General features: G+C 48.3%; 1 protein-coding gene across 4 annotated transcripts in view; it reads right to left on the bottom strand.

Moving 5' to 3' along the window:
• LIMK2 (LIM domain kinase 2) overlaps positions 1-13235 on the bottom strand; it is a 31383-nt gene that overhangs the window by 2095 nt on the left and 16053 nt on the right. For all 4 annotated transcript variants that reach the window (XM_051805448.1, XM_051805447.1, XM_051805450.1 and 1 more), the window contains 13 exons: positions 13044-13179; positions 11680-11789; positions 11285-11473; positions 10766-10871; positions 9344-9540; positions 8449-8635; positions 5977-6063; positions 5139-5270; positions 4842-4898; positions 4590-4655; positions 3589-3763; positions 2164-2219; positions 483-640 (listed from right to left, as the gene is read on the bottom strand). In XM_051805448.1, the coding sequence (XP_051661408.1) occupies positions 483-640; positions 2164-2219; positions 3589-3763; positions 4590-4655; positions 4842-4898; positions 5139-5270; positions 5977-6063; positions 8449-8635; positions 9344-9540; positions 10766-10871; positions 11285-11473; positions 11680-11789; positions 13044-13179 (1656 nt within the window). The remainder of the gene's footprint in view (positions 1-482; positions 641-2163; positions 2220-3588; positions 3764-4589; positions 4656-4841; positions 4899-5138; positions 5271-5976; positions 6064-8448; positions 8636-9343; positions 9541-10765; positions 10872-11284; positions 11474-11679; positions 11790-13043; positions 13180-13235) is intronic.

Here is a 13235-nt window from a genome sequence, read left to right as displayed (position 1 = left end):
GCCCATTGTCCTTCCAGACCACTCTGCCACGTACTAAGCTGTGTGCAGGGACATGATTCCCTCCCCATTCAGCTTCCAAGACTGCAAAGCCCCATTTTTACAGCCAGTGATCAGGCTCTGGCTCTTTGGAACCCACTTGGCATCAACACTGTTCTGAATCTACAAGTTTCACAACTGAAATCAATTGAAGTATTCACCCTGCTGCCAAGGCCTGCCCCTACTTTTGGTACCTGAGGAGCCCCAAACAGTCACTGCTCCTCCTCTGTGCTCTCTGTCTTGGAATTGTTTGAGAGATCTCCACCATATACAGTGGCCTGTCTGCCAAACTGATGAGTCTTAATTCTCTCCACACGCGGACGCCTTTGAGCATTCCCAAGAAGGTTGGAACTGCCCTCTGTGCAGAGCAACCTTTCCACCATGGGGATACAGACACAGTCCTGCAGGCTTACAAGGAGGAGGAGCCCTCCAGACCCCAAACCTACCTGCTCTCTGGCTCCAGTCTGCAGCAAATAGCAGCCAGAGGGAAAAAGGCTGGAGGACAGTCAGCAGGAACAAACTTCTCCCAGAACAGCTTGACATTAAGGCCAAAATCCAGTGTGCGTGGGAGACAGTCTGGGTCAGCATAAACCTGGCCTATGATCTAGGGAAAAATGAGAGAAGCACTTCAGTACTGCAACAGGTCCAGAGTGTTAACAGAGAACTTCAGCATCAAGCAGGGGCTCTTTCAAACTATTATGGTGGAAGGGAAAGAACAGAAACATTGTTCCTCCTTTCCAATGGAGCCACTGGAGGCCCAGACGCCTTCTCCTTCTGCCCAGGGTCTCTGCCAGAAGACACAGGGTGATGTGCCCCTCCAGGGAGTCTCACTGCTGGAGATGAAGCAGCCCCTCATGACTGCAGGTGATCAACAGACCCTGCACCACCATTCCACTCCCCAGAACTCACCACCTCCAGCACGAGGGCACTCACAGTGTACTAGAGGGAAGGAGCCCAGAGCAGAGCTCTGGAGTGATCTGGACTCACAAGGTCAGTGTCAATACAAACTTTCACATGGACAGAGCATTAGGTTTAAAGCCTCATCTGCTATCACAAAAAGGGTGTTATTTATACCCACTCAGGCTTTTCTATGCCAATAACTCACAGCAGGGCAACCACATCCTGTAACGAGACAGTGGCACACCCAGTATGTGTTTTGGCAGGGTTATTTCCTTATCTGAGTGTAGGGCTTTTTTTTTTTAGCATTGTTGTTTTGGGGACAAAGAAAACGTTCATGTGCTCCTACCCCTTTATTTGTCTTTTTTTTCCTGAATGAAACAATTGTTTTAATCCCACATACAGATTTTTCAAGTTCCTAAATCTATCACTCACAACCACAACATTCTCTGAGAGGAGGGCCCAGTGTAAACAGAGCTCCAGATGAGGCCACAAAGATTTAAGCACAGACATTTGCTTTGTCCCCTTCATCCAAACGCTGAAGATGAAACTGTGCTGGCATCCCCTGGTGTTCCTGTAACTGCTGTGTCACACATAACACCCTGCCTTTCATCTGTATTTCCACTGCCATACACACCTTTTAAATTGAAAATACCTCGTGGCTTTCAAGTGGTGCTTATTGTTCTGCAGGCAGAAAACCTGATGGAACAGTCAGAATGTGCATTGGCTCAGAGATAAACTAAGCCCACAGACTTCAGGGGGCAGCTTCATTAATCGACCTGCAAAGAGGTTTCTGCTTCCCTTCCTTTGAAGTGAAGTGCTATCCCCAGTGGAGGCCCTGAATTTGCTGAGATTTACAGATGATTGTTCTCTCAGTGAGGCAGTAGAAAAAGAAAAAAAGTATCACAGTTCTGGGGAATACTTTCAAATGGATACCAGGGCTCAGTCAGAACTTGATGACTTTTTTACAGCTTCTCTCAGTCCAGGAGGAACCTCTGCACTTCTTTCAGTCCAGGAAGAAACTGGGACCAAAAACCTACAAGACAGTTCTCTCCCTTGAGGAAACAGAGGCAGGGTACACTTGTTCTCCCAGTCTAATTCACTGATAATGTGCTGTTAGGTCACAGACTGCACACTCAGAACACAGAGACCTCGCTGATACCATGTGTGCAAGGAGATGGCAGTGGGGAAAAGGGTCATGAAAAATGCCATGTCACATCTTTGTCTTACCTCACAGAGAACAATCCCAAATGAGAAGATGTCCACCATCTCATCGTAGCTCTGTCCTGCAGGAAACATAAGACAGTCAGCTCTGTAAGAGACAGTTGCCCATCCAGCTATTCCAGGAGCTGCCAGTGCAAAGTTTATCTAAGCCTATTCCCTGGAGGGCCCTAAAATAGGTGACAAAGCAAAGGCTTAACTCTGAGCAGGGTGAGTCACCCCAAGATATGTACATACCAACTGCACCTTCCCATACACTGCCATTGCAGATTTTAACTCTGCTTCTTTCTTATCCTGGGGAATTACAGGACAACCTGTGTATCAGCTCTGAGCAAATGCTAAGGATAACTGTGGGAAGCTTTTGTCCATTCCCCTTGACTGCTGTTCTAATGCATCTCCACAGTGCACAGTCAGTGCTCAGCTTCTGCAGCAGGCAGCGAGTGCCGAGTCCCTCTGCAGTGACTGCAGGGATAATAAATTACACACCGGCAGCACTTTGATCCCGGGAAAGCAGGCAGGCTCCAGCCTGCCATGCTCTGCTTACAGACACACCCCACCCAAGCCAGTATCTGGTAAACAGAGGTGATGTCAGACTATACTCTTGCTGTTCTCCTGACAAATGCCAGGACTGAGACAGGCTCTGAGAAACAGCCCCAGACTCCCCCGGGCTCTCCAAGGCTCTCAGGCCTTGAGAGAAGGTGAACAGAACAGCGCACAAGAAAGCAACAGGGAGAAGAACTGAGCTGAGGGAGAAGAGCCCAGTCGTCCCTTCCCTGCTGGACTATGCTGGACAGTGCTGATACCCCAGCCAGCCAAACTGCCCAGCCTGATCAGACAGACCTGCTCATCAGGAGGAAATTGTGTCCATTGCATTCCCTCACCTCCACTCCTGCAGGAGCAGCTTTTCCTAAGGGTCACTGCTCAACCTTAATGCAGCTGAGGGCTGTGTGCCAAAACCCTGATTTCCCTGCACTTGGACAACTCCCACCTCAATCCTGAGGCTTCTGCAAACCTGGCAGCAGATGGCTTCTCCCTGGATCTACACAACAGCCTCATCTGGAGTTTAACGATGCCCTGTTTCCAGGGCAGTTCCAAAACATGAGGCTATAACAGCAATTGATCTTAGGTTCAGTCTTATCTCAGGCCTCTTTTGTTTTCTCTGTTATCTGGATTATAGGAAGCTTACATCCGTTGCCCTCCTGAAGAATCCTGTTGTCAAGCCAGAAACATTACCTGGGCTGGCACAAAGGTTTACCAGGTCAGGTACTGCAGCTACAGCATCTGTGTGTATAAATAAGCTTCCACATTAGCAGGTCTAAAATCACAGGCTCTAATAGGTTTGATTGTTACTGGGGCCGGAAGCTTTCAGTAATCCTGTCATCCCTGTACCCTGTCACAGTTGTCTCCTCACCTGCTCCTGCTCTGGGATCTTACCATTGAGCATCTCTGGGGCCATCCAGTACGGGTTCCCCACCACCGTGTAGCGCTTCTTCCTGTCGCTCTTGCGCAGGGTTCGCTTCTTGGCCGAGGGTTTCTCCAGAGTGGGCTTTTTCCTTTCCTCCACAATCAGCCGAGACAGACCAAAGTCAGCCACCACCACTGTCTTATCCTGCACGAGGGATTGAGTACAGCCCACTGATTACACTCAGCTCCTCTCGGGAGCAAAGAGGCTGCAATTCCTGTTCGCTTCCAACTACACTGTAAGGGCAGCTATTCCAGCTCTCCTGCAGCCAGATGAACATACAAGATGTGTAGACAGGTGTAAGATACCCAATTCACAATCCCAACTCATCATTTCCTCCCTTCATTGCTTTATTTCCCCTGTAGTCATTAACACTTATCCCTTCAATTTGGCTACACTTGCCAGGGCAAACCTGGACCTTTCCTTTCAGAGCTTCCTCTTCTACCTGGCCAAGAATTAACCTGGGCTTTCACCCTCAGTTGTTTTTTTCACCCACATGCTAATCTCCTATCCCAGCCAAGTGAACAAGGGTGAAGTTTGAGGGAATGAAGCCACATAAAACTCCTGTGACACAGCATTTCAAAAAGAGAGAGCACACACATGTGCACACCCCCACACACTGGTCTGAATCCTGAGTGCCAATAAAAAAGTCATCAAGTGGTTAAAAGAACAGAAGCAGCTGTAGAGAACATCTCATAGTGGAGATAAGGAACAGAGCTGTACTAACTCTGATGACTGTTACAGGAGCTGCTACCAGGGGAAAGGGGGTAAGAGAACAGAACACAGAAACAGTGAAATCCAGATCAGTCTGGAGAACCCTGTGTCAAGATGAAGCTCCCTTGTTTAGGGCACTAGAAGCCTCTCTGAAATCAGTTCCACCCTGACAAAAGAGGAAGCATCAAGCAGAGAAAACTAAGGGAGGAAGATGCCAAGGAGAGGAGCAGCAAACTGTGGGAACAGAGGTGTAGCTCACCAACTTGATCAGGCAATTGTGTGAATTCAGGTCTCTGTGAATGATGCACATGGAGTGCAAGTAAGCCTGGAACAGAGGGAGAAAAGCTGGTGTTAGGGGTTCCCAGGTTGGCACATCCCCTCACCTTTACAGACTCAAGAACCTGATGCCAGTGGTCAGGCAAGGTCCACAGCCCCTCATACACCACCCTGCTGAAGCTGCTCACCCCGACCCCGGAGGTTTGCTCTGTGACAAAGGAACAGCCCAACTCACCATTCCAGAGGCAATCCCTTTGGCAAAGCTGACCTTCTGCTGCCAGGGAAATGGGTCCTGAAAGATAAGTCCTCAGTGGTCAGTACTATCTTACCAACCAGCTGGTGACAGCAATGCCTCCACAGCAGGGGCTCTTACAGCAGTCACAGACACCATACAGCCCCGGAAAGAACAGCTTTCCTGCCTCAGGCCCACCCACAGCTAAGAAGCAGCTTTACCACAAGCAGATCAGCCCGGTATAACCACCCCCCCCAGTCAGGCTCACAGAGTACAGCTCTCCCAGGAATCCCAACTCACTGCACTGCGGAGGAAGTCCTTCAGTGTGCCCCCCTCGATGTACTCAGTGAGCAGGTTCAGCTTCTTGTCCTTGTACAGCACCCCAATGAACTTGAGCACGTTGGGATGGTCCAGGCTGCGCATCACTTTCACCTGGAGACAGAGACATCCCACCCCAAAGAGTGAATGGAACAAGTCCCAACAGGTTCTTCTGTCGTGACAAGCTCTCCAGTGCTGAAGGTCCCCTCCAGAGATCACAGAGAACACTCAAACCCCAACCTCAAGGCAGTCAGTTAAGTGTTGCCTCTTCATTTTCACACTGTGCTTTTAACCTGATCTTAATCATTAAGGAGAGTACCCTTGAGTTGGGCTAACTTTTCAGAGCCAGGAGCTCTCCAGGGCAGCTCTCAGCTCTGTACTGCAGGTGTCAGGGCAGTGTCAGGTGCTTAGGGAGCTGCCTTTAAGCTAAATCTGACTTTGAAAAACATCGTAGGCACCACCAAGAAGATAGTTTAGCTTAAATACAGTGAGAGTCTTAAATATCTTATAGATATTGGCCCTGATGCTTTGTATTTATGCACAAGGCTCAAGGGATAAATCCTTTATGTACTGCACAGCTCAATTTGCCTCAGACTTGGGCTGCTTTTTATCACTGAAAAATTAATGAACTGGGAGCTGAAGCCACGTCTATTGCTCAGTGTGAGTCACACTTCACTGCAGCAAACATTCAGCTCATGGCAGCTTTTCCCCCTGCAGTGTCTCCCACCTCAGCACCTTGATTCTCTCTCTCTCTGAAGAAGATGGAAGAGAGTCCCACCACACTACAGGCTCAGAAGCCTTTTTGAAGTCTTGCTCCTACCTCTGTCAAGAAAGTCTTCTGTGTTTCCTCATCACAGCGAATCAGCTCCTTCATCACCATCACCTTTCCCGTTGCTTTGTGAGTCACCTGGTGGAAAGAAAACCCACAACTACAGGCAAGGTTCAAGCATACACAATTCCAATGCTCCTGCAACTCTTCTGAAAGAGAAGGTAACATTCCCCTCCATCCAGAGAGAAGGAACAGAGGTGGGAAAAAATTCAGAGGCCAGGGATCTGCTCAAACCTGCATGAAATTTCTCCTTTTGGAATTCAGCAGATTCTGTTTGTGAAAGAGAAACTACCTAAAGCTGACAGAGAATCATGCCAAGAACCAGGGCTGAAGCCTCTTCTGGGTAGCACAGTGCTGAGCATGCACACAGGCTGCCAAAGCCTCTGGAGGCACCAGTTCCACACTGGTGCAATCCTCAAGTTCCCTTTGGGAAGCATTTGCCCACCGTGGTGCTCACGTCTTGTACACAGACCCCAACAACTCCATTCTGTATCAGCACAGGAATCAACATTCACTTGCATCAGATACCAAACCAAAGAACCCAAAACTACCTTACACATGCTTTGGTTTTATGGGGAACCTCAAACTCATCCACGTGCAAGCAGAACTGGGATGCACAGGCTGTTCAGGCAGGAAGCAGTTATTTTACCTTGCTCCTCTGCCTACAAGGAATGTCCCCAGATGGTGGCAAACACAAGAAGATCCACCATAATAATAAGGTAAAAAGTTTCCTGGCTCTTGACATGGAAAGCATTTCCAGTTCCTCGAGAACTGTTTGCCTGTCTCCAGTTAGTTCCTGGCATTTTGCTGTGTTCTAGAGGGTTTTTAACCAGCTCAGCCTTGCTTGCATGAGGTGCCTGAGTGAGTAGAAAGGGTCCAAATTCCAATGAGCACATTCTCCTGGACATCCTCTCCCCTTCAGTTGCTTAACTTGGACAGCTCTGTCTCCCTAAGATCTCCAGGGAACTAAACAACCACCTTGTCTCTAGGAACAGGAGGGACCTTTTTGACCAGCTGTAGTACTTGCTGCATCAAACCCAGTCAATCTGAAGCTTAAGAAAAGTGTCACTTTTTTTGCCTCCTACCCTTTAAAATAAAAAGCCTTTCAGAAAACCTCCAGAACTGCAATCCAGAACACAAGACCCTGTTGCAGCATTTAGGAAGCTTATGAGCTCTTGCAAACACTAATTCTGTTTGGAACCATGGAATACAACAAGGCTGGTATAGGTGGAATGTGAGTGTGGAATAACATAGAATAACACAACAGAAGCAAGAGTACAATATTCTTCTGCTCCCATCTGAAATCAAGCATCCATACACAGGCAGCGAGCCAGGGAACACCACACATTTCAGCCAGGGACACGAAAGCCAGAGACATCTAAAACCCAAAGAAAAAGGGCAGTGAAGAGACAAAGACAAGGCTAAGTGGAATTCTTAAGCTGACATACCAGCAAAACTGAAACAAGTGTCATCATGAACCTCCAGGGGGGCAGTTTTAACTCCCAGAGCATGCACCTGAACAGGATGGCCATGGGGCAATTTGAGCAGAAAAGAAATGCCTTTGTGCCAGTAACTGTGGGGACACAGGTGACAAAAACATGCGACAGAGCAAAGGTTCCACTTACCTGCACCTGTTATTTCTCTATGAGCAGAGGAGAAGAGAAATATGCTCATTAGTATGGATCAAAAGCAGTGGGACTGTAGAACTGGCACATCACCTCCCGTGGAAGCATGAGATGCACATGGTGGCTGGACACCTCAAGGTTATACCCTTGTGCATGTAAGGAGAGAAGTCCCATATCATGGTGTGTGCAATCTCAGTCCTGAGGAGCTCACAGCACCTTAACAAGGCAGAGGAAGCTGCCCCCTGGTGCCAGGCATGTTGGGACAGGAATTGCTGGAGCACACCCTGTCAAGACCCCAGAGCTTAAATGCAAGAGAACTGCTATTGATGGAGATTTTAGCTGTGAGAGTCATGCAAGACCTGACCACTACCCTCACACTGACAAGATATGTAGGCTCTGCTGTGAGTTCAGAGATGGTCACGACATCAGCCTGGCAAAGCCCAAGCCTGCCACACTGAGGGTGGGTGAGAAATGCTCAGGGGAGCTGAATGCACCTCTGCATAAGGAAGATGCTTGTAAGAAGAGGTGTAGCCTGTCACCCATTCTGTCTCCCTCACCCAGGCAGCTGCTGTGACATAGGCACTCTGGAGAACTAAATCTAACTCAGGAGATGAGCATGTGTGGCCAGGGCTGACACTCAGAGGAGACAGTCAAAACCATCTGCAGCCAGAGACACTCAGGGAATGAAATAGAAATGGATCTCAGAGCAAACCAGGGAAGATCCAAGACCAATCACTCTCAGCAAGGCAAACACCACTGAGACAGTGGTGAAGGATCCTGAGACAGGCAGGCATTGGTGTAATCAAAGTAAATGATGAATGTCTGGGGACCTCCTCACCTTGATAGCCTGTCCAAAAAATCCTTTTCCTAGAACTTCGCCATGGATCAGGTCACAGGGCCGGAAGATTTGCTGGGAGCAGCTGGAAGAGGAGCGCAGGGATTCAGAACGACTGATGTCACGGCTCAGCAGGAGCGGCTCCTTTGGAGAGCTGGGGCCAGGAGACTTGGAGATGCTGTTACTTCGCCTAGAAAACAAAGAAGACAGGAGGATCAGGGAAGCTGCTGGGGAATGTCTGGTACAACACATCCCATCATTTGCTCCTAAGGGACCAGTTTCTATGTGTCCTTCAGTGCTCTTAATATCCCCAAAGCCAGATGCTCTCCCAGCACTGTGGAAGCTCTTTATGATCCCAGAGCAGATTCCAAGTCAGAGCTGCCTGACAACAACACACCTCCTGCACTGGCAGTCAGAGATGGGGCTCTGGGAAAAGGGGAAGGAAGCTGTGAAGACACAGCACTTGCTATCTCTAAACAAAGATTAAAACACTGGTAAATGACTAAATGAGCACCTGAGTGCCCTACTGTAGGAAGACAAGGTCTCAGTCAGATTCCCCCTAAAGGACATATCCTTCACCAGCCATTTAAGGCTGGTAAAAATCTGAACTTGACGTTTTCTAACTGTGAAACTTAGTAGTTTTTCTCTGTTAACAGTAGAGCTCCTTACTTCTATGAAGGAAAGTTTGTCATCCTGAAAGGGAATGGAGAGAGTACACATCAACAGCAGAACCCAAAGCTCCCCATGGCTTCTCCAATGATTTATCCCACTGCCCACAACAGAGATAAGCCATGTCCCCACAGTCATGGCAGTCCCAGGGCCTGGGCACAGAGCTGCCCAGCCAGGGAGCACAGGGCAAAGCCAAGCCAGGCCAGAGGCAGTGCTTCCAAGTCTTCACCTGAGGGAGCGCCGTCGGAGCGTTCCTTCCAGGTTCTCCTTGATGTCCAGTGGAGAGAGGGAGCGTGGGGAGATGGGTGGCTTTATGTGGGTGGGCAGGCGGGAGTCCAGGCGAAGCCTGTCCAGGCGCTGCGAGACGGGGTCGTGCTCGATCAGCAGCTGAAGGGTCTGGCTGGTCTTGCGAATCAATTCCTCCACCTGAAGTCAAACCAAAGGACAGCACTGCAGCAGACAGGAGGAACACAAACAACAGGAGACAGAGGAGACACAGAGAGTGCCCCTCAGGAATCAGAGGAGCGAGTTCAGTGAGGTCACTCCATAGTTGTGGTTTAGTTGTGTGCACCACAGCTGTCTGCCAGACAAATCAGACCAGCAGCACAGAAGCTCCTTATGCTGCCCAATTCTTTCTAGTCAGCTACAAGTAACCTACACAGAAAAGATGTGGACAGGCTGGAAAGGGTCCAAAGAAGGGCCACAAAGATAATCAAAGGGCTGTGACGCTGCCACGTGAGAAAAGGCTGAGAGAATGGGGTTTGTTCAGCCTTGAGAAAAGAAGGCTGAGGGGAGACCTTATCGCCATGTTCTAGTATTTAAAGAGTGGCTACAAAGAAGATGGAGACTCCCTTTTTACAAGGAGTTACGTGGAAAATACAAGGGGTAACTGGTACAAGTTAATCCTGGGGAGATTCCAATTAGACACAAAAGGACAGTTTTTCCCAAAGAGAACAATCAGCCCTTGGAATAATCTCCCCAGAGAAGTGGTGAATTCCACAACATTGGACACTTTTATGTTTCAGCTGGACAGGGTGCTGAGCCATCCTCTCTAGACTGTCCTTTTGCCAAGAAAGATTGGACCAGATGATCCTTGAGGTCTCTTCCAACCTGGTATTCTATGACTATCAAATGATTTTCTTTTTCTGATAAGTGTTCAAAAATTACACAGGTTTCCACCTCGAACAGTGCTGTAAAAAACAGCTTTGAAAAAGCTACACAGAGATTTATCTGTGAGATTTTTTTTGCTCCTTGTGTTCTCTTCAGCACCAACAAAAACTTCCCCCTATGATCAGCTGGGCCCTTGTGAATTAGCAGTTGCCTCTCAAAGGCTCAGAAGAGTGCACTTCACTAGCAGTACATGGGAAAGTCTTGACAGCCTCTCTGTCCTCTCTCACAGCCCTGGACTTTTCTTACTGCCCCCCTTTACATTTGAATGCCACAAAATCATTCCTGCATCCTAATTGCATTTCCATCTGTTACATTTTCCTCTCCAGCTGGAAGGCAAAGCTTGTCCCCATGTTTATTCCTACTGTCAGCATGAGTGCTAGGGCTGTACACACTGTGTGTAGGGCAGGAGAACAGTGTCAGGAAACAGAGAAGGTGTAGGAAGGCAGAGGAGAAGGAGGCTTCAGGACAGAACTCCACCCACCTCCTCCACCTGTAAGGTGCGGATGGGAGCTCCGTTGATCTCCAGGATCCGATCCGCAGGGTGGATGGCATTTCGGACATCTGGGCTGATGTGCATCCTGTTAACTCTGAACAGGGGAATTACAGTGTGTGTGAGAACTCAGTTTAGCCAAAATTATAAAAAAAAAAACTTCCCTTCATATTGGCCTTTTGCAATAAACCAGTGCTAATCTACCAGCACAGGGAGCTCCCACAGGACCGAGTGCTTAGGTCTGAGCTGGTTTGGAGAGAGCTCTCCATGACCAACAGCAAAATTGTTAGTCCATTACAATCCTCCAAATATCTTGTGTCCAGTGAAGAAGACAGCACTGAGAGATAAAATTATCAGTTAAGGTGGATGAAAGATACTGAAATGGAGACCGAACACAGGTGACAGATGTCCCTGTGACGCCGAGATCCCCTCAGGACAGCAGAGCTGCAGGATCTGTACCAGCTCCCCCTGCACAGACATGTACACTGCACACAGCCTGGGCATACTCACTCTTTCACCTGGACACCAGTGGCATAGCTGGAGCAGCCCCCCTCCACAGACACGGAGAAGCCCCTCTTGCCATCCGTGGCCGCGGGCATGGAGATGAGGGTCAGTGTGTAGGGCAGCTGCTCCCGCAGGGACTCTGTGGAGTGCTTTTCTATCATGGGTGTCAGCACGATCTGGTTATGGCATTTCCCACTGAAAAAAAGCAAAGAAAGTCATCATGGCAGTGTCCTGTCCCTCCCTGCCAAACTCACACCTAAGTCCTCTCACCGACCACAAGCCACAGCTTTTAGTGCTTACACCATTCCTTCTTCCCTCCCTCAAAGGGCAGCTTCCTGGCATTCCTTAGAGTAGCATTTGGCTGAACAGGGCTTACACACAGCGGGAGCAGCTCCTCTTACCAGTAGAGAGTGGAATGTTGCACCAGTGCATAAGTGTCCCCATCCTCGATGATCACTTTGCAGCTCATACAAGCGAAGCACTCGGGGTGATACTTGTATTCGCCAGCCACCTACAGACAGAAGAGGGAGTAACTTAAGCAGGGCCAGAATCCATCAGCAGATGCAGCTCCTGCTTTCCTCTCTAATTAACAAGATCATTCACAGCTCAAAGTCAAGTAGCAGGTTTTTACTGGAGAGTTTTATTAGTCCATTCTGTCTTTCCTGAGCCCCATCCTTGGCACCTTGTTTGCAGAACTCCAAAACAAACATGTCAGCACGCAGAGCAAAGCTTGTGTCCCAGGGACCTCTGCTATATTTGGCAGCTGCTCAGCTATCAAAAATACTTGATAGTCTGCTGGAGACTAGTAAACAAGGTATTAAACCTTCCTGTTCAGTTGCTCTTGGCAAGATAACTAATGTTACGCCTGAATTAATAAAGCTGAAAGGGCTTTTTTTTTGGCAGACAGGCAATGCACAAATTCAGATGCTTTACCAGCCAGCTGACAGAGAAAGAGCAAACTGAGACTGAGACAAAAAAATACCTTTAAAGAATATTTTTACTCATTGATCTGTTTTCCTGTTTTCCTTATGAGAAGTTCCCTTATTGACAGTATTCTACAAAGACTTCTGCAGGCAACGAGAAATTGTCTGCACGTTCCTCAGTGCTTCCCTTTGAGGTAGCAATGGTATCACTAAGTACCACATTGCTTTTATTTAGGCCCTAGAAAAATAACGGTCGTGTTTCATTCCTGACAGTTTTATAGGTTAAATATTTGCAAGGTTGTGGCAGGAGGGGAACATTTAGGTGAGCCCCATATTGTGCAGGCAGAGTTCAATGCTTCAAAAGCAACTTCAAGCCCCAAAGTAATTGGGGCTAACACTATTTCAAGACACCGTCAGCCTGAAAAACCACTCTGGCTGCAGCCCAGGTGGGACTTGGATGGCAACATTCCCCAAAACCAGAACCTGCTGCTTATCCTGAGCTGAGAGGTTTGATTCCACAGTGCAGTGGAAAATCACCCTGTGCAAACACTGAGGCATTCACTGTGCTACAGCAACTGAACACATGTCCCCCCAATCACTTTTCTGCTTCTCAGGCCTGTGCATTTCAGCACTTTACTTTCTTTGTTCATATGCTTCAGATCCTCACAGCTCCCCCATTCAAAATTATCCTTTATCTAGAAGATGCACACACAGTCTCCATTGCTATTCTTTGGTTAGAGAAGCAAGGAGACTGTTACCTTCAGTTTATTTGGTTATCTTTATACCTAGGACAACACCTAACTAAGTTTGAGGAGTTCAGGCAGGAATCCTTCTGTCCTTACCATCACAGGTCCAGTCATCAGCAGAGAGCAGCCATGGCAAGATTCCCCAAACTTCCCCCAGTAGTCTTTGTGACAGTACAGCTTCCCATCCTTCTCGTAGTACCAGTTAGTGAGGGGATCCTGACATTCAGAGCACCTTGAAGAAAACAAAGAAACAAAGTTCCACTTGGCAATGAGTCACAAATCAACAAA

The sequence above is a fragment of the Manacus candei genome, unplaced genomic scaffold (assembly GCF_025592945.1).
Source record: "Manacus candei isolate 608988 ecotype Guabito, Panama unplaced genomic scaffold, ASM2559294v1 h1tg000064l, whole genome shotgun sequence".
Classification (NCBI taxonomy): domain Eukaryota; kingdom Metazoa; phylum Chordata; class Aves; order Passeriformes; family Pipridae; genus Manacus; species Manacus candei.
This window is presented reverse-complemented; position numbering and strand designations above follow the sequence as displayed.